Here is a 21,666-nt window from a genome sequence, read left to right on the forward strand (position 1 = left end):
TCCATTTCACAACACTTAAAGCAATGGACAACTAAATAGCATGGTCAGACGTTACCTGGACTACTCAATCTTCGGCTATTTTTAAGTTTGTTCAGTCCCTACACGTCTAAGGCCTAGATAAAAATGCAATTTTTACTCAACAACAAACAGAATGGACATTAAAAAGCCGAACTTTATCAGTGTGATGCGGGGCAAGAATATATTTTCTAAGCTAGAATCAGGGGTGCATGCCACTTACGCTAATACATGAACTTGGGGGAAAAAAAAGTCTTAAAGCTAACACACAAACACCTGCTAGTACTGTGCACCCATGTGTCTGCCAGCTTTCCCACATTGTACCTTTTGTAAAATGGAATTTTTGCTGTCGCTGCTTCCTCTTGTCCACTTCCTCCATTTTTCTCCAGCTCCCTTCCCTGCTGCCAATGCAGGACCTTTCTTTTGACTGGGTGGCGCAGCCTTCTTTGAGGCCACTGTTTGGGGCACAAGTGCTATTAAAATGGTGCGACCAGTATAGTCTCCAATTCCGAAAGGCGATACACATCATCTTCACAATGTGTCTCACCTTCATTAGACAAGAGGAATGGAAGTCCCAAGAAGAAAACATTCCCTCAAACCTGAATCTCTAGGCAGGAGCAAGGCACTGCTGCACCCCAGACAGGAGCTTCTTGGAGAACAAACACAAGACAATGTACCTCTCTTGGTTTTTCTCTTCCTCTTCATCTGAGTCCTTGTCGGAATCTTCCTGCTTTTTAATTTTCTTCTCCTTTTGCTTTGGTGTAGTTTTTCTTCCAAGTAGCTGCTCGGTTTCTCTTTTCTCTGCAGTGTCATAGTCATTATCCACATCCTTATTTTCTGTATCATTGTCTTTTAATTTGTCTTCTGTTTTCTCTTCTTCAATTTCCTTTTTAATAGAATTTACATCTCGAGCAATTCTCCTTCGGCCCTGGTAGAGGAGATAAAAGCTTTAAAATATCTATCACCACATGGGGGAAAATGCAGAAAAGATATATTTTATTTATTTGAAACACAGAGATACAGAGCAAGAAGAAGAGAAGAAAGGGAGGGAGAGAGGGAGGGAGGGAGGGAGACAGAGGGAGAGGGAGGGAGGGAGGGAGGGAGGGAGGGAGAGAGAGAGAGAGAGAGAGAGAGATCTATTTTCTATCTGCTGGTTCACTCCTCAAACGGCGCCAACGGCCAGGGTTGGGCCAGGCCAAAGCCAGGAGACAGGAGTTTCTTCCATGTCTCCTACATGGGTAGCAGGGGCCATAGCACTTGGGCCATCTTCCACTGCTTTCCCAGGCCACAGCAGAGAGCTGGATCGGAAGTGGAGCAGCTGGGACTTGAACAAGCACCCATTTGGAACACTGACATGGCAGGCAGCAACTTAACTTTCTATGCTACAGTGCCAGTCCGTTGAAAAGATGTATTTTCCTTATAACTTCACAACAATCACTAGTCTGCCATGAGCCCAAGAATCAATTACATCACATGTATTTTTGCTTTCCTTTTGGAAGCAAAAGAATAAATAATATATATTACAGTCATACACCACACAGTTACAATTTGGTCAATGATGGACAAAGAACAATGGTGGCTTGTGAGACTGTAATGGAACTGAAAAAATTCCTATCACTTAGTATTTTTACTGTACCTTTTCTGTGTTTAGAAATAAAAATTCTTACCTTCATGTTACAGTTGCCTACAGTATTGAATACAAGAACATACCATTCAGATTTGTAGCCTAGGAACAACAGGCTATACCATACACAAGCCTAGGTGTGTAGTAGACTATACCATCTAGATTTGTCTAAGTACACTCTGTGATGCAATTCTCAGAATGTGTGCCTGTAGTTAGGATACATGGCTGTACTTAATGATGTTCTGGTCTACTATAATCTTTGGCTATATACTGTATAAGAAATAATATGATTCTGTTTCATTCACTACATTCATCCAACATTTAATATTTCTTGACTATAAAACAACTTTTAAATGAATTATCTAAATATCAATGATGAAAGTTAACAGTAATACATCAACTCCCTACATTATAGCTTCTTTAAAAACCCTGTGGTTTCTCGTTCTGTTTATCAAAATAAAATTTACATTACCATTATATTTGTGTGTGAGTACATTTTAAAAGGGATGAATCACATCAATGGCAAAAAAAAAAAAAAAAAAAAGGTGAGCAGATTCCTGGAGAACTCCCAGGGCCAACAGTGAGTATTCTCCCCCAGCAGCCTCTACCTAGCCTCTCGCACGTTTGACGAGCCATGAAGCTGGGGAGCCACCTCCCTGTCTCCTAAGTTCTCTTCCACGCTGACCCTGACATACCACCACATTGCCTCGCTTCTTGGAATGAAACATGAGCCAGCAACTAAGCCCTTAGAATACTATACAATTCATAGCTAAGTCAAAAGAATGTTTTCTCTCGCTCCTACATAGAATTCATACTTCAAAGGGAGAAAACGATGGCATTTATTTCTCTTACTGAGCACTAGAATGTAAGCTCTGTGACAGCAGAGGCCTGGTACTATTTACTTCAGGTCTAGATGGTGCCCAGCACATGGCAGATGTCTGTAAATATCTATATATAAATGAGTGAAAATAGCCACTACCTATCAGATCGTAGGTCTGCATACCCTTGTCTCAGAAATCTCACTTGTTAAAAGTTTAGCATAATATATATAATATATATAAATTGTGAAGGATACCATTGCAAGTATATATATCACAGCACTATTTGTAATACAAAATTGGGAGAAAATCCTAAGGACACACATTTACGGTTCATCCATACTATACCGTCCACTACAGATGGTTTTACATAGGACAAGGAAGGTCTGTAGTCTGTAGGCAATACAAAAGTATGTCCACAACACATACAATGAAAGGCTATTCACCTTTAAAAAGAAATTCTGACACATGCTCCAACATGCATGAACCTTAAAGATATTATATTGAGTTAATTAAGCCAGTCACCAAAGCACAAATACAATATATATTGTGTATGTGTGTGTGCGTGTGTATGTATATAGTATGTGTATATATAAGATTCCACTTATGTAGGATACCCAGGGTGTTAATGCAAACATACAGAAAGAAAAAGGTGGTTGGTAGAGGCTGAGAAAGGGAAGACTGAGGACTCAGAAACAGAATTTGTTTTGCAAAGTAAAATAATTCTTGGGCTGGAGAGTGGTGATGGTTTTATAACAATGTGAATGTACTTAAAGCCAATGAACTGTGCACTTAAAAATGATTACAAGGGTGCCAGTGCCGCGGCTCACTAGGCTAATCCTTCGCGTGCAGCACTGGCACCCCTGGTTCTAGTCCTGGTCGGGGTGCCGCATTCTGCCCCAGTTGCCCCTCTTCCAGGCCAGCTCTCTGCTGTGGCCCGGGAGTGCAGCGGAGGATGGCCAGGTGCTTGGGCCCTGCACCTACATGGGAGACCAGGAGGAAGCACCTGGCTCCTGACTTCGGATCAGCATAGCACACCAGCTGTAGTGGCCGCTTTGGGGATGAACCAACGGAAGGAAGACCTTTCTCTCTGTCTCTCTCATTGTCTATAACTTTCTGTCTAACTCTGCCTGGCAAAAAAAAAAAAAAGGCTACAAGGGTAAATTGTATGTTATGTGTATTTTATCATAATTTCAAAAATTAAATTAAAATTAAAAAGAAAAAACCCAATTCACTAGAAGATTCTACTTACTAGAAAACAGAAAGTTTAAATATGGTTTCTGAAAAATAAAAGAAGGCAATTTTATCTCCTCTTTCAAAAAAATATTAGAAAAATAAGACATAATCCAGTAACTGAACTTCTGTGACAAGTGTAAATTCCTTTGTCTTAAAATTTCTTTCTTTTAAATTTTCATTTTATTTGAAGGGCAGAGGCAGATAGAGAGAGATCTCCCACCCGCAATTTTGCCTGGAGCTATCCATGTCCACCACGTGGGTGGCAGAGACCCAAGGACTTGAGCCAACACCTGCTGCCAGCCAGGAAGTGCCCCAGCAGGAAGCTGACCTGGAAGAGGAGGACCTGGAACTTGAACCAGGTACTTTTTTATTTTTTTTATTTTTTAACAGGCAGAGTGGACAGGCAGAGTGGACAGTGAGAGAGAGAGACAGAGAGAAAGGTCTTCCTTTTGCCATTGGTTCACCCTCCAATGACCGCCGTGGCCGGCACGCTGCAGCTGGCGCACTGCGCTGATCCGAAGCCAGGAGCCAGGTACTTCTCCTGGTCTCCCATGGGGTGCAGGGCCCAAGCACTTGGGCCATCCTCCACTGCACTCCCTGGCCACAGCAGAGAGCTGGCCTGGAAGAGGGGCAACCGGGACAGAATCTGGCGCCCCGACCGGGACTAGAACCCTGTGTGCCGGCACCGCAAGGTGGAGGATTAGCCTAGTGAGCCGCGGCGCCGGCCTGAACCCGGTACTCTTAAACAGCAACTTAACTTCAGTGTCAAACACTCACTGATCCTCTCCAGTCAAATCTGATAAATTCTACCCTGCAGTCGTCATTGGACAATGATCAGAATACAATGATGGATGAGGATTCCTGCACAGAACATATATATGGAGAAGGCAGACTGGGTAAAACCAGCATATGCATGACCAGGGCTGTACATTCTGCTGATGGAGTTACAGAGACACAGGCACCATCTGTTTGGGAGCACGGGTATTGCAAAGAGGCTCTTCATCCATTCAACACTATTTAGTAAGGCTCGCTGTGTGCCAGGATCGTCTAGGAGCCTAGGACTTGTCAACCAAGTGTGACTGTAGTGCAAAATAGGGCCAGGAAGATAACACAGAATAAATAAGTAAATTATAGATATGTGCAATATTGGAAGAATACCAAAAAGAGAAGTTACGATTTTACATAAGGAGCCCAGGATGGGCCTCGGTGAGGTTGCATTTCAGCAAGACTTGAAGAGACCCATTTGAGACTGATCCCAGGTGAGAATGACTTGAGCAGACATAAACCGAGAACCACAGGAGCAGGGTTCTTCAGGCAGATGAAAACAAAGTAGCAAGGCTGGGCTGGAAAAACCCAACCATGTCCTAGAAAAAGCAAGTACTGTAGTACTTCTGTGAATAGCTGAAAATGCCCATAATAAAAAATTGAAAAGAATTCTTAAAATAAGACAGATAAATCTACAATGAGTACTCACCCTGGGAGATTTTAATTCTATGTCGTCTCTTTCGCTTTCACTGTTTGAATCAATGTCTTCCTCAGGTTCACTCTTCACTTCCACCAAAGGCATTTCTTGATCTGCTTTTAGAATCTCTTCCATTGATTCTTCCAAGTCCTTTTTTTCCTGTTTTACTTTCGGTTCATGGTGGTGAATAGTTCTAAACTGAATATTTGCAGAACGGCAGTATTCCTCAAAACCATAGAGATACCTAAACAAATAATGTTTCCTTTTAAGAAATCCCACAGTCTTTGCATTTAACTTGAATACTGTCATTAAACACACACTATTTTCATAAAGTACAACTCAAGTCATTTTTTAAGAAGTAGTTTTCCTAGTTGCTAATTTCTTGGTGTTTTAGATAGGATTATACACAGAAACACTGTTTATAAAAGACCTAACAATCTGAGCCTGAGATAGCTTAGCACAGCTCTCACCACAAAAGACACAGCTCTGTATCCTGTATCCTAAGTTCAGACTATAACCGCCATGTGCATTTATGATTTTCAGAAGGAAATCAGGATAACTTATACAGAGTAAAGCAGCCTCGATGTTCTGAAATAACTTTTAGTCACAAATATCTATTAACCTAAGGCTTTATAGACACTTTCTCTAACTATAATGTTCCTGGATTGACGCAATCTAGTTTAAAGGTTAATAAATTAAATGGAAAATATTTCCTGGAAGTATGTATTCTTTGATGAATGAACTATTCTACTTACTTTCTATAAGCAGTTTTTACATTGTAGGAAGCAGCTGAATTCAAAATAGGAATGCCAAGGTCCATATAAATTTGCTTCCATACAGCACCACTATCAATCTGGAAAATTAAGTTTTGGTTTAGTAACACTTACAAAGGGAAATAATCTTTACATAAACTAATATTCTATATTCACTAAGAAAATGTTTTAATTATCTAAAGTAAAATTAACAATGCAACATCAGAGGATTTAATCTTTTAGTAGACAATTATATATTTTAAGGAGCAACGTTAATGCTTACATTGTCACATCCACCCTGATGATAAACCAGTCTGAAGAGTTTGAAGAGATTGAGATCTTTATAGCCCAAAACAGGTGGTTTATTGATTGGAGTACCTTTTTTTACATCAGAAGGTAAAAATAAAACATTTATTCAAATGAAAAATACAAGCTTGAAAATAAAGTTATCAACTTCTGTTATCCTAAATGTCATTCATTCATTAGAGGCATATATTTAAAGAATATTAAATTACGGAACAAAGTCACCTCTCTGTCAACGAACTGACTAAAACTAAATTAAACCTGGGAACTTCAAGGTGTGGCTGATGGTGCTGCTGGTTTGAGAAGCTCAGACACACAGAGACTCAGGGGAAAAGGTGAATTTTAACCTGTTTCCATTTTCAATGCTTTGCCATAAATGTTATGACTGCTAGCAGTAACTGGAAGGAAAATTTCTAAAGGCCACAGAATGTCTAGGAGCAATTTCTCCATGTATTTTCTAGAACTAGCAAATGTCAAGGAGCATGCTGATTTATAATGTTTTATTTGTTGCAGTCCTATTAGAAATCCTATCCTGTTCAGATAAAGACTGATCTATTATGCTTAATTTGTTGACATCAAGAATCAGGCCAGTTTACTTGCCTAAAATGCAGCATTAGTAATTAATGGCTATGCAGACTAACATTATGTCTGGCCACTTTCTACTCTTGAAATGTTATAATTATTTTTACATTTAGAAGTTAGAGGGCCAGGGCTAGTACTGTGGCAAACTGGGTAAAAGCTGCCACCTGCAGTGCTAGCATCCCATACAGGTGCCGGTTCAGGTCCTGGCTGCTCTACTTCCAATCCAGCTCTCTGCTATGGCCTGGGAAAGTCCTTGTGCCCCTGCACCCGCATGGGAGACCAGGAAGAAGCTCCAGTTTCCTGGCTTCAGATCAGCCCAGCTCCGGTGCGGCCATTGGAGGAGTGAACCAGCGGAAGGAAGACCTCTCTCTCTGCCTCTCTGCAGCTCTGCAGTTCAAATAAATAAATAAATAACTCTCTCTTAAAAAAAAAGTTAGAGGTTATTTCTATCAAAACTACTTTCCTGTATGTCTGTACTCAAATAGGTTAGCAAAAGCTTGTTTTTACTCTAAATATTTTACTGCATCAGGTGTAACTGATTCTAAGGCTTTATTGAAAATCCAAATCCATCCACCCACAATACTAACAAAAACACTGCATACAACTAGAATATAAAATTGTATCACAAATGACTACATTTAAATAATGAATGAAAATACCTCTGTCTTCCATAAACTTATAAAGCTGTTGGAGGAAGTTGTCCCTCTCTTCAGGATCAAGTTCTTCCTCAGGCTACAAAGGTAAAATACACAAATGTTTAGCACACTGAATAGCAAGAGACACAAGGTTGCCTTTTCATGTTTTTTGGTCTAGTGAGCCCCAAGTGAAGGGCATATAAATTTTCATGAAGCTAGAAAGTTTGGATTTTCTCAAAACCTTACAACGCCAGATCATGAGTGATATTTTGATCCAACTGATTTGATGCAATTGTCAGTATGTAGAATCAATACCCTCAGCACTCTGACTGATCCTACCTTTGAGTATCTCAGATTGGCCATGAGGAAAAGATGCCAGAATGGACTGACAATGTGAAGGTTTCACCGTAGTTTTTGTTTTTTTTTTTTATGAAAACCATCAAAATACAACATGGCGGGGGGAGGGAGAGAGAGAGGGAGAAAGAGATAGAGAGAGAGGGAGAAAGAGAACCATGTGTTTAAGCACAGAGGGTGGGCAAGGAAGTAGGAGCAGTGAATCCCATTAGGATGGGGGTGGGGCTGACAGCAGTGATTGGGCCATGGGGTCACCTGGCTTCCAGCTTCCACCTGACGGTGGGGGCTGGAGTCTAGCATGATGTCTAGGGCCTAGATCACACAACAGACAGCTCCATTTTACTAACAGTTTTGTTTTGAATATAAACAAGGCATTGCATAGTCACAGCAGGGAAAGTTTTTTGTTTGGATACTATGATTTTTTTTTTAAGATTTATTTATTTGAAAGCCAGAATTATTATACAGAGAGAGAAGGAGAGGCAGAGAGAAACAAAGAGATATTCCATCTGTTGGTTCACTTCCCAGTTGGCTGCAAGGGCCAGAGCTGTGCCAATCTGAAGCCAGGAGTCAGGAGCATTTTCCGGGTCTCCCACATGGGTGCAGGGGCCCAAGGATTTGGGCCATCTTTTGTTTTCCCAGGCCACAGCAGAGAGCTAGATCTGAAATGGAGCAGCCTAGACTCAAACCAATGCTTGCATGGAATGCCTGCATTGCAGGTGGTGGCTTTACCTGCTACACCACAGTGCCCGCCCCAAGGATGCTACAATGTTTTAAAGAAATTTAAGGGGCGGGCGCTGTGGCACAGGTTAATCCTCCACCTGTGGCGCCAGCATCCCATATGGGTGCGGGTTCTAGTCCAGGCTGCTCCTCTTCAGATCCAGCTCTCTGTTATGGCCTGGGAAAGCAGCAGAGGACGACCCGACCACTTGGGTCCCTGCGCCTATGTGGGAGGCCTGGAAGAAGCCCGTTGCAGCCAGTTAGGGAGTGCACCAGAGGATGGAAGACCTCTCTCTCTGTCTCTCCCTCTCACTGTCTGTAATTCTACCTCTCAAATAAAATCTTAAAAAATAAAAAATTTAAATATATTTGAGTGAGTCATATAAATTCTCTTTTCCCCCAGACTCCATTACCAATTCCCTCAAGCCAGCCTGTTTTTCCCATTTGCCTTTTTTTATGGCTTCCACATTTGATTTTACAACCTCTAAAAATAAGTCAATGAGAATTATTTCTTAGAGGAAGAAATTAAACACATGATTACTACTTTATTTTTTAAAAGCCAATGGAAACATTCCTGTAAAAACATTCCTGCTGGCACTGTAGCACAGCAGGTTAATGCCCTGGCCTGAAGTGCCGACATCCCATATGGGCACCAGTTCAAGATCCGGCTGCTCCACTTCCAATCCAGCTCTCTGCTATGGTCTGGAAAAACAGTGGAAGATGGCCCAAGTCCTTGGACCCCTGCACCTGCGTGGGAGACCCAGAAGAAGCTCCTGGCTCCTGGCTTCAGATAGGCGCAGCTCCAACAGTTGCAGCCAACTGGGGGTGAACCATCGGATGGAAGACTTCTCTCTCTCTGTCTCTCCTCTCTCTTTGTAATTCTTTCAAATAAATAAATAAATCTTTAAAAAATAGTTATTCCTAAAACTACAGTTTTTTAAGTGTTACTTTTTACTAATTCTACAAACACAATGACCTCGTTCTACACTGTCATGATCCTGGCTCTTGTGAAACAAACAGGCTATGGATTTTAATAACATATTCTCTTTCTTGATAGACTACTTATAAACTCATACCTGGAGAAATTCTTATTTATAGTCTAGCAATACTTTGGAGAAACAAACAAAACACTGGCATTTTCTTGCATATAAATAACCATAACTTAATTGTACTACTTTTCTAGGTTCTAGAAGAATTCCAGTTGTCTTTTCAAAGCCATAATCAAAGCAAAGGCAACTGTCAGACAATAAAGATTATGTTCTGTGTCCAGAGGGCAACAGATACTTTAACAATATGATATGCTTTAAGAATAGCTAATAATACAGTCAGGACCAATAAACAAGCAGTCAACTAAAAGATTTCATAAGAAACAAAGGAGGCGAGCGTTGTGACTCAGCAGGCTGAACCTCTGCTTGGGACACCCACACCCCACACGGGAGCGCTGGTTTGAGTACCAGCACCCCAGTTCCTGCTGACGCACCTCGGGAGGCAGCAGATGATAGCTCAAGTGCTGGGGTCCCTGCCTCCCAGCAAGGAGACCTGCAGGAGTTCCAGGCTCCTGGCTTTGGCAACAGCCCCAGCTGCTCTGAGTACTGGGGAGTGAACCAGCAAATGGAAGATCCCTCTGCCTCCCTCTCCTCCACCCCTCACCCCAGCCCCAGCTTTCAAGTATAGGAAAATAAATTTAGAAAGCATTTTTAAAAACCCAAAGAAGTAATCAAGGGAAAGACAGTAAGCTCATTATACTTGCTTTCTTCTTTTCCTTGTAATACCTTCATTCAGAATGATTTATAACACTGAAATAGTCTTACCACATGTAAGGCAAATCAAGTCAACATACTAAAGCCCCTCAAATCAGGAACTGATAAAGAGGAAATTCACTACTAAGAGAGATTGTTACTTAATGTTCACATCAAAAGAGAGCAGCTTTTTCCACATACGAATTTATTAACTGCCAGTGACTCACGAAAAAAAAAAGGAATCCAACAGTCCAAGAGTCATTCCATAGATTAATTTTAAGGACTTCTTGGGGGAAACTGGGGGAACAACACTGTGCCAGGCTGACTACGTTTTACCTACGTCCTGTAGACACCACAGTCTTGCCCAGACAAGACCTCATTCTAGCATTTATGATCTGACAGACTGCTGTATACACTGTAAAGGAAAGTGTTTATAAAGATACTGATTTATTTTTTTCTGTAAGACCTTATATCATAGACAGTCTGTACTTTTATACACAAACAGCTTCAGACACAAACATGATAGAAAATGGATAACTTTGTTAATGTTCTATTGGGAACTGTAGATATCACTCTTATCAGATACACAGACTCAGAGAAAATGAGAGTTTGGAAGCAAAGATTATTCATATAAACTTTCCATCTTCTTTTTTTAATGCCTCCCTGGAGAATGAATGGAAACCAAATAATCAGGTTTTTAGAAGATACCTATTTAAAAGCAAAATTGCTTCCCAAAATTTTTTTAAAAATCAACCCCTCAGAGCCGGCGCTGTGGCTCACTTGGCAATCCTCTGCCTGTGGCTCTGGCATCCCATATGGGCGCCGGGTTCTAGTCCCGGTTGCTCCTCTTCCAGTCCAGCTCTCTGCTGTGGCCCAGGAGGGCAGTGGAGGATGGCCCAAGTGCTTGGGCCCCTGCACCAGGAGGAAGCACCTGGCTCCTGGTTTCAGATCCGCCCAGTGCTGGCTGTGGTGGCCATTTGGGGTGTGAACCAATGGAAGGAAGACCTTTCCCTGTCTCTCTCTCACTGTCTAACTCTGTCAAATAAAAAAAATTAATAAAATAAAAATTTTTTAAATTTAAAAAAAACCAACCCCTCAGTGCAATTAGGCAAATATTAAGGCTGTGTCAAACATCTGATAAGGGGCCGGGATTGTGGCATAGTGGGTAAAGCTGCCTCTTGCAGTGCTGGCATCCTACATGGGCGCCAGTTCGAGTCCCGGCTGCTCCACTTCTGATCCAGCTCTCTGCTATGGCCTGGAAAAGCAGTGGAAGATGTCCCAAGTCCTCCAATCCCTGCACCTGTGTGGGAGACCCAGAAAAAGCTCCTGGTTTTGGATCAACACAGCTCTGGCCGTTGCGGCCATTTAGGGAGTAAACCAGCGGATGGAAGGCCTCCCCCCCTCCCCACCTCTCTAACTCTGCCTTTCAAATAAGTAAATAAAAAAATTTTGATGGGCCAGCGCCACGGCTCACTAGGCTAATCCTCCACCTGTGGAGCCAGGACACCAGGTTCTAGTCCTGGTCGGGGCGCCAGATTCTGTCCCGGTTGCCCCTCTTCCAGGCCAGCTCTCTGCTGTGGCCTGGGAGTGCAGAGGAGGGTTGTCCAAGTCCTTGGGCCCTGCACCCGCAAGGGAGACCAGGAGGAAGCACCCGGCTCCTGGCTTCGGATCAGCGCGGTGAGCTGGCCGCAGTACGCCGGCCACAGCGGCCATTGGAGGGTGAACGAACTGTAAAGGAAGACCTTTCTCCCTGTCTCTCTGTCTCTCACTGTCCACTCTGCCTGTCAAAAAAAAATTTTTTTTGATGAATTTAATTAGATTTAAGTTAGCGACTTTGTTCATATTTTAATCTTTTTAAAAATATATAGATTTATTTGAAACTCAGAGTTAGAGTCAGAGAGAGAGACAGAGAGAGATCTTCCATCTCCTGGTTCACTTCCCAAATGGCTACAACAGCCAGGGTTGGGCCAGGCTGAAGCCAGGAGTCAGAAGCTTCTTCCAGGTCTCCAATGAGGGTACAGACGCCCAAAGACTTGGGCCATCTTCTGCTGCTTTTTCCAGGCATGTTATGAGAGCAGGACTGGAAGGAAAATAGCAGGGACTCAAACCAGCGCCCAGGGGGTATGCCAGTACTGGCAGGAGTAACGTTAGGGAAAGCCTCAAAATATAAATAGTAGACAGTCCTGGAGGTGCACAAACAGCAAAAACAGGCCATGATTAACAGATCACAGCTTTATAATTATATGCAAAATAGAATTAGATCCTATTTGTGTTTTTAAAAGATCTCAAAGTGAGCTTGATGGATTGGAAGGGAAAAAGCAGGCAATATGACAGGCCCCAGGGAGGAAGTTAATATCTGAAAAAGGCTTCCCACTGGTAACAGAGATTGCCCTTCCCTTAAAGGTGACAGGGGGAAGCAGTTATGCTGAGATTTTTGTTTTTAGTTTCATTCTTATTCATGCTTGCAGTTCTAGGAATTCCAACACATGTAAATGCTCAGTTAAGTTATGAGGTTAGGGACTTGCCAATTTTGCTCACAATTTTTACTTAAGACTCTTATTACATGAACAAGAATGACATCTGCGAAAATGAGCTGAGGATGTAATTTTCTTCATTCTTTCCCATTCATTGAGTCTGTGGGTGAACTTTAGTGATAATTAATATAAATGCAACAGGATGCAGAGAAAAGAGAGAAATAAGAATAGATGAGGATGTTCTTAGGATAAAGCTTGTTATCACACAATCACTTGCTGACATCCATCTGTTTCTCTCCCAAATACATTAATCTGAAAATGAGTAATTACTAACTCAGAAATGGCATACATTCTACAAAAGAATGTACTTTGTACCATCTTATTGGAATGGGGAACGAATGCAAGCTTTTAAAATAAGATAATATGTCCCCTGCGTTTGCTAAGCTATTACTTTCCTAGCTGGCAACTCCATTTTCCAGACTACAAATTAGGAAGATATTAAAATTGTCAAAATACATCAGTATTCACAAAGCCCCTCACACTCACGTCACATATACATAGCTCTAATGCATAGGTTGGGATGGCTCCTTAGGAGCAAAGAGACTGGTACTGCAAAAAACTGAAATTTAAGAGTACAGAGAGATGCGAGCAAACTTGTTCTTTGTGGATGGTATATGAAGGTATCGATCATTTGCTCATGGGCCATCTCAGCTTTCAAAAATCCCTACAAGGTTTCTTCAGAAGTTTTAATGATTTATAAGACATCCCTCATGGCTTGTTCGTTTTTTACTGCAGTATATCATGCTTATTTATCAATAACAAAATATTAATTTTTTGGTGAAATGCTAATTTGGACACACATAGCTTCATTCTGCTTTCTAAATGCTGTCTGGGGGCTGGCGATGTGGCACAGCAGGTTAACACCCTGACCTAAGACGCCGACATCCCATATGGGCGTCAGTTCTAGTCCCGATTGCCACTCTTCCAATCTAGCTCTCTGCTAAGGTCTGGGAAAGCAGTAGAAGATGGCCCAAGTCTTTGGGCCCCTGTACCCATGTGGGACACCAAGAAAAAGCTCCTGGCTCCTGGTTTCAGATCGGCACAACTGAGGCTATTGCGGCCAATTGGGGAATGAACCATTGGGTGGAAGACCTCTCTCTCTCTGTTACTCTTCTAAAAAAAAAGAAAAAGAAAAAAAGAAAAAGAAGAAAGAGAGAGAGAGACAGACAGACAGACAAAGAGAGATCAATCTTCCATCCACTGGTTCACTCTCCAGATGGCAGCAACAGCCACGGCTGGACCAGGCCAAAACCAGGAGCCAGGAACTCCACTCATGTATCCCATGAGCATGGCAGAGCTCAAGCACTTGGGCCATCTTTTGCTTCCTTCCCAGGCTTATTAGCAAGAAGTTGAACCGGAAGTCAAATAGCCAAGAATCAAACTGGTGCCCATATGGGAAGCCAACAATGCAGTGGTAGCATCACCCACTATACCACAATGCCAGAGCCGGCCTCACTAATCTTTTAAGAATGTAAAATATATCAGAACAACTCAGGCCGGCGCCGCGGCTCACTAGGCTAATCCTCCGCCTGCGGCGCTGCTGGTTCTAGTCCCGGTTGGGGCGCCGGATTCTGTCCCGGTTGCTCCTCTTCCAGGCCAGCTCTCTGCTGTGACCCAGGAGGGCAGTGGAGGATGGCCCAAGTGCTTGGGCCCTGCACCTGGCTCAGCGCAGTGCTGGCCGTAGATTCCATTTGGGGGGTGAACCAATGGAAGGAAGACCTTTCTCTCTGTCTCTGTCTATAACTCTACCTGTCAAATAAATTAAAAATAATAAAATTCATGTATAGATTCACAACATTAAGTAAGAATGAGATTCCCTATAGAGGGCACTCAGTTTTCATGAAAGGAAGCTGGACACCTTCCTTGATGGTTCCTCCTCAAGTTCACTTTCTAGAACCTTCCCTCTCCACCCCTGTTTCATATGGCAGTTCACTAGGATAACTGCATGGCTGACAGTCACTAACTCATTTATTCAGTAGCTGTCTAATGCGGTGTATTGCTCTGTGGTAGGTACATACACGGTGGGAAAAGAGGAACAGAAAAACCCTGCCGTCCTTGCTTTCACAGACCTTACCATCCAGAGGAGAGAGAATTTCCGCAATAGCTTGTGAGACTTTCTGTGACCTCACCAACGCTTAGTTTCTTCATTTATTAAAAAAGTGGGGAAAGTGCTGGAAGATTTGTTGTCAGGTTCTAGAATGCTCACTCGGGGGGGACCATGGCATAACTATCTTCCCGTCACAACATCTCTTTTCTCAAGCAAGGGACTCTGTAGGTAATCACACACATGTATCCATGGTAAGGTACATGTGTGTACAAAGACATGTACACATACCTTCACAGTTGTAAAGATTAAAAACAAAAAGCCTTACTTTAAAAGCCACCGTCTCTCCAACAATAAATTTAGAAATTTACTTAATGTGGTCATTTTTACTTGTTTATGGCTTCTACAAAAGCCAAATATTTTAAGTATCATACACCTCAGAAAAACAGAAAATAAAGACAAATTTAAAAGGAAAACAAAATTTAAAGTTTAACTTCAAATGAAAAAACCACCAGCCCCAGCATTCAGTCTGAGAAAGCAGGTGATTCGTAGGTCAAAAGGACTTCCTAATCTATCGTGAGCTCAGTCCCACACGGAATCCTGAAGAACTGTCTGCAGAGCTGTCCAATGTAAGAACGCAGAGGCAGGGGCAGCGCTGTGCCGTAGTGAGTCACGCTGCTGCCTGTGACAACGGCATCCCATATAGGCCCTGGTTGGAGCTCTGGCTGCTCCACTCCCAAAACAGTTCCCTGCTAACGGCCTGGGAAAAGTAGTGGAAGATGGCTCAAGTATTTAGGCACCTGCCACTCACATGGGAGAACCCAATGGGGCTCCTGGCTCCAGGTGTTGGCCTGGCCCAGCCCTGGCCATTGTGGCCATCTGGGAAGTAAACCGGCAGATGGAGGATCTCTCTCTCTCTCTCCCTCTCTCTGCAACTCTTTCAAGTAAATAAATTTTAAAAAATCTAAAAAAGAAAACAACAGCAAAAAAAACCTCAGTTGACAATACTAGTGTAAGTGTTTAAGAGGCATGACAGCTTTGTATTATAAGAACACAATAATTAAATCCTATTTTCAGAAAGGGAGGGCTTAATGTAACATGTTTTAGAAATACTTCAAACATGAAGAATAAAAACCACCTTTTTTGTGCCCAGAAATTATTTTATTCCTAGAGAAATCACATATGTGATGAGTTTTCAAAAACTTCACAGAGGGGATGGCATTGTGGTTTAGCAGGTAATGCTGCAACCTGTGAAGCCAGCATCCCACACGGGCGCCAGTTCTAGTCGCGGCTGCTCCACTTCCGATCCAGCTCTGTGCTATGGCCTGGGAAAGCAGAAGATGGCCCAAGTGTTTGGGCCCCTGCACCCTTGTGGGAGACCTGGAAGAAGCTCCTGGTTTTGATCTCGCCTAGCCTTGACTGTTGCAGCCGTCTGGGGAGAGAAGCAGCAGATGGATGATAGATCTCCTGCACTCTGTCTCTAGAACTCTGACTTTCGCCGGCGCCGCAGCTCAGTAGGCTAATCCTCCGCCTTGCGGCACTGGCCCAACGGGTTCTAGTCCTGGTTGGGGCACCGGATTCTGTCCCGGTTGCCCCTCTTCCAGGCCAGCTCTCTGCTGTGGCCAGGGAGTGCAGTGGAGGATGACCCAAGTACTTGGGCCCTGCACCCCATGGGAGACCAGGAGAAGCACCTGGCTCCTGCCTTCGGATAGGCGCGGTGCGCCGGCCGCGGCGGCCATTGGAGGGTGAACAAAGGCAAAGGAAGACCTTTCTCTCTGTCTCTCTCTCTCACTGTCCACTCTGCCTGTCAAAAAATAAACACACACACACACACACACACACCAGAACTCTGACTTTAAAATAAATATACCTTTTAAATAAAAAGTTTATGGAAAATGTGTATTATGAGAAAACTATGCATGGATTTCAATTTTTTTGCACCAAAATAATCTTTTAATTCCTTTTTTCCATGAACTTTGGGAAGTACATGAGCACTTTCAGCTCAAAAAACGAAAACAGAGGGTCCAGTGGTGTGGCATAGCAGGTAAAGCCACCGCCTGCAGTGCTGGCATCCCATATGGGTGCTGGTTTGAGACCTGGCTGCTCCACTTCCAATCTAGCTCTCTGCTATGGCCTGGGAAAGCAGTAGAAGATGGTCCAAGTCCTTGGGCCCCTGCACCCACGTGGGAGATCCAGAGGAAGTTCCTGGCTCTTGGCTTTGGATTGGCGCAGTTCCAGCGTTGCAGCCACTTGAAGAGTAAACCAGTAGATGGAAGACCTTTCTCTCTCTCTCTCCCTCTCTGCCTCCTGTAACTTTGACTTATAAATAAATAAAATAAATACTAAAAACAAACAAACCAAAAAAGAAAACGTACTTTTCGATCTCCTTCAGAGAGCAGACTGGAGAAAGGGAGTATGGACAAGGACACAGAGGCTGCTACTGCATTAGTGCAGGTTGGAGAAGGCTGGCAGACAGCGGACACTGAAGAAATGGGCAAATGTGAGAGCTATTCGAGTAGCTCAAAGGGAAATGGTTGGGGCTCTGAGTGCATGGGGAAAGCTGCGAGGGGTTACTCAAGGTGATTTCCATGTATCTGGGTTGTGTAACTGAACGGACAGAGCTTCTCAGACAATGAATTAGGGCAAGGGTAGACTAGTGCTGTCTTGCACATACTGAACCTGAGTGCTCACGAGACAAGCAGAAATCTTCACTGAAAGTTGGTATGACGTCTGGTACTAAGAAGACACCTCTTGATCCATAAAGATTTGGAGTTATAACATAGTAAACAAGCAAACAAACAAAAAATTACAACATCAAGAACATCAAGTGTTTTGAAAAGCTAGCTGTAGGGCTGGCACTGTGGCTCAGTGGATAAAGCCACCAACAGCAGTGCCAGCATCCCATACAGGAGCCAGTTCTAGTCCCAGCTGTTTCTCTTCCGATCCAGCTCTCTGCTATGGCCTGGAAAAGCAGTGGAAGATGGCCCAAGTCCTTGAACCCCTGCACCCACGTGGGAGACCTGGAGGAAGCACCTGGTTCCTGGCTTCGGATCGCCGCAGCTCTGGCCATTGTGGCCATCTGGAGAGTGAACCCCTGGATGGAAGACCTCTCTCTCTGTAACTCTACCTCTCAAATAAAAAAAATTTAAAAAAAAAAGGCTAGCTTTGTAGAGATGAGAAATCCTACTAAACAGTTAAATGATATAAGACAAAGATTTGTTTGATTTCATCAAGTTTGTTGGACGACACTGGTGACCTCAGTAAAGTTGCTCTGGTTGTGGTGTGAAGACAGGACATGCAACAGTGAATTAACACAGGGAGGTCAGGAACAGTGTAAACTGAGCAATCTGGCCGTGATAGTGAGCCAATAGTGCAGTATCTGGGGGCCATCGCTGTGGGGAAAACCACTGTCTGCAGTGCCAGTGTCCCATATGGGCACCAGCTCGAGTCCCAGCTGCTCCACTTCCAATCCAGCTCTGCTATGGGCCTGGGAAAGCAATGGAAGATGGCCTAAGCCATTGGGCCCCTGCACCTGCCTGGGAGACCCAGAAGGTCCTGGCTTCGGATCAGCCCAGCTCCGGCTGTTGTGGCTGTTGGGAAGTGACCCAGCAGATGGCAGACCTCTCTCCCTCTGCCTCTCAAATAAATAAATCTAACAACAACAAAAAAAAGAGTATAGATCTGGAGAGGAAAGTGGAGAGGCCGTTGGAAGTTGGTGCAGGGAACATGGAGGCCTAGATGGCCTAGATGAGAAGGATACCACGGAAAGCAATAAACATGTGTGAAAGATAGAGTTGACAGCCCAAGACTTCCTGAAAGAAGCACATTTGAGAATGGGATCCAGAGCATACACTGCAGGCGTGTCTTTCCTCGCACAACAGAGTGGCAGCTAAAACTCGGAAGGAAGGACAGCACACAGGCAGTACTGAGAGCCTGCCCTGCCCCGCCTGAAACTCCTGCTCTCCTTCTGAAGTTGGAGTGGAGCAGGGTTGTGGGTTTAATGGGGGAGACACTGGTTTGATAACAGAAATTGAGAGTCAACCAATAGTGCTGAGAGCCTTGTGAAATTCAGTAATCACGCAGTTTAGAGTGGTACTATTACTTCCTGTTACACACCTGGAGAAAATTTCAGGGCTCTCATAAGATGTGCTACTGGTATATTCGTGATACAACAGTGTTTTCTGCTTCAACAACCGCCTGCCTAAAATAATGATTATATGACTCTTGTACTACATCATGATTAACTTAGCCTAGGAATTACTTTGCCCATTTCAAAAAGTAACCATGTTCTAAACAATGAGATGTGGGGTTTAGATAGTAACAAATCCCAAGATTTTGGTATCAGTAAACCCTCTCATATGACTGTGACTCTAAAATACATTACAGGAGGGGGCCGGCGCTGTGGCGCAGCAGGTTAAAGCCCTGGCCTGCAGTGCCGGCATCCCATCTGGGCGCCAGTTCTAGTCCCGGCTGCTCCTCTTCCTATCCAGCTCTCTGCTATGGCCTGGGAAAGCAGTAGAAGATGGCCCAAGTGCTTGGGTCCCTGCAACCATGTGCGAGACCGGGAAGAAGCTCCTGGCTCCTGGCTTTGGATAGGCCCAGCTCTGGCAGTTGTGGCCATCTGGGGAGTGAACCAGCAGATGGAAGACCTCTCTCCCTGTCTCTGTCTCTCTCTCTCTAACTCTGTCTTTCAAATAAATAAATAAATCTTTAAAAAAATATATTAACAGGAGAAGTGTTTTTAGAACATATAAGAAAGTACCTGATTTGTTTGTAAAATGTGCAATCCTTGTTAATTTGATTAGATAGATGATCCTGATTTGGCTAGAGTCCTATGCTTTCACTGTGAAGAAAGATTTTGCTAAACACATTAAAGCATTTTTTTTTTGTTTGCTTGTTTAATAGACTAAATTTAAAGACTTTAAAAGCAAGTGTCATATTTGAATACAAGGTAAAGTCTCAATTACTCATTAAAAGTGGCTTTTTAGGATTTGCTTAGAAACACTTGATTGGCAGCTGAAGCTATTAGATTTAAAATACTTACATTTAAAATATGTAAACTTCCCTGACTTAGCATGTTTTTCTTGAGTTACAAAGCATTTATTGTAGGTTTATACCTAGAGTAATCATGAATGACTCATTAACAAATGTCTTTAAAAGTCAATCTACAAAAGGCACAAATTAACAGACACAAACAACACTTGATTTAAACATCAAAATAGTATTCATGCTGCCATGTATAAAAAATTCAGACACAATTTTTAAAATAGTGGAATATAATCTTAGGTTTAAATATAACAGTGATGACTAGAAACTCCAGAAGATTAGAAAAATATGTGTGAATACTTCTAAATAAAAAGAGCACTTCTTCTAAAAATCCACTGAATTCTAATTTTCATTATTAAATATTAAATTAGAAGAGACAGTTCTGTCAAAACGGCCAACATATCAGCCTACTTACAACAAACCCAAAGGACTAAAAGCTAAGACTAGGGGGCTAGCAGAGTGGCACCCCACATCCGAGTGCCGGTTCAAGTCCTGGCTGCTCCGCTTCTGATCCAGCTCCCAGAAAATGTGCCTGGCAAAAAGGAGAAGGTGGCCTAAGTATTTTGGCCCCTGCCACACACATGGGAAACTCAGATGGAGTTCCAGACTCCTGGCTTTGGCCTGGCTCACTCCCGGTCACGCTGGTCATTGGAAGAGTGAGCCGGCAAATCAAATATCTGTCTCGTGCCACTCTGCCTTTCAAATAAATCTTTAAAAATAATGAAAAAAAAAAAAAACAAAAAAAAACTAAGACTAGCCAAATTCCCCTTGATATTTAGGTGTCTAAGCAACTACCCATTTATGTTCCCCTTAAAAAAATCTCTTCTATATTTATCCAAAGTAAATACAAAAGTAAATGAATAATTAATACCATTACTTATGTTTACATGAACTTTTCAATCAATTTCAAAGCTCAAAAGAAAATTCAGTAATATCTTTTCTAATATGCAATTTTGTTAAGACATTTAAGTCATACCAACAAAAAAATCCTCCAGGGCTCTTTTCAATATAATTACCAATGAGTTGAAATCTGAAGTCACCAATATTGATAAGGACCTACTTTCTGCCAGATTTTCAAATGCCTTTCCACATAGTGACAGTATGAGACATACTTCTTACACTCGAATCCAGAACTACCAATGCTTAGGAATTCAAAATAACATGAAATAAAACAGGCGCTTCTGCACGATAAAGTCACAGAATCTTAAATCTCCTTGGTAAGGTTACGGTAGAGTACGCAAAGCACCAAATATGAAAATAATGTACACAGGTCATTACCACTGCAGAAGTGTCTAACACTTGTATGATTCTACTGCATAAAATTTGCTTGCTATACTGCAAACATCAGATGACAGAGTATGATATTGTGATAATGATTTACAGGATATTATAAAAGATCTTTTTGATCACTGTACACTGACATTAAATCTAGATGAAAAGCATAACATTACAATTTGGGAAGACTATGATCTGCAACGTCTGAGTAACACAGCAGCTTAGCTGCACTTAGTGGTAAAGGCCCATAATGACTAAGCCAGGTAGGCCCTGGCTTATCTTATTTTTACTCATTTTATTCCATGCTCATTTTCCTCCTCTGCTGTACGTAGATTAAAGTGTTTTAGTTTATTAATATATTGAAGTTTTGAAAATTACTGTTGAAGACAAGTTAGAATGATTCAGCAACTACATCTTAAATCCAGGAGCAAGAAATCCAGCTGAATTTTTTCTCAGGCAAAAAAATCTCACTCAAGGAAATCTACTTGTATGACCAAAGAGGAATTAGTTTACATCAAGTAAATCGATGA

At 42.5% G+C, this 21,666-nt stretch overlaps 2 protein-coding genes across 6 annotated transcripts in view; one reads left to right on the forward strand and one right to left on the reverse strand.

Moving 5' to 3' along the window:
* TIMM9 (translocase of inner mitochondrial membrane 9) overlaps positions 1 to 17,972 on the forward strand; it is a 75,422-nt gene extending 57,450 nt beyond the window's left edge. The window contains exons 5-6 of one of the 2 annotated variants that reach the window (XR_016217755.1): positions 3,884 to 4,052; positions 17,764 to 17,972. The gene's annotated coding sequence lies outside the window, so the exon portion shown is untranslated. Of the gene's footprint in view, positions 1 to 3,883; positions 4,053 to 9,057; positions 9,426 to 17,763 lie in introns of those variants that run through there. The other variant, XR_016217754.1, reaches the window with a different exon arrangement.
* The window catches only part of ARID4A (AT-rich interaction domain 4A), an 82,620-nt gene that overhangs the window by 27,227 nt on the left and 33,727 nt on the right, over positions 1 to 21,666 (reverse strand). For 3 of the 4 annotated variants that reach the window (XM_089309647.1, XM_051822211.3, XM_089309648.1), the window contains 5 exons: positions 7,452 to 7,524; positions 6,191 to 6,285; positions 5,911 to 6,008; positions 5,168 to 5,399; positions 693 to 943 (listed from right to left, as the gene is read on the reverse strand). In XM_089309647.1, the coding sequence (XP_089165773.1) occupies positions 693 to 943; positions 5,168 to 5,399; positions 5,911 to 6,008; positions 6,191 to 6,285; positions 7,452 to 7,524 (749 nt within the window). Of the gene's footprint in view, positions 1 to 339; positions 944 to 5,167; positions 5,400 to 5,910; positions 6,009 to 6,190; positions 6,286 to 7,451; positions 7,525 to 21,666 lie in introns of those variants that run through there. The other variant, XM_089309649.1, reaches the window with a different exon arrangement.

The sequence above is a fragment of the Oryctolagus cuniculus genome, chromosome 12, assembly GCF_051225735.1.
Source record: "Oryctolagus cuniculus isolate XC-2025 breed Fujian yellow rabbit chromosome 12, ASM5122573v1, whole genome shotgun sequence".
Classification (NCBI taxonomy): domain Eukaryota; kingdom Metazoa; phylum Chordata; class Mammalia; order Lagomorpha; family Leporidae; genus Oryctolagus; species Oryctolagus cuniculus.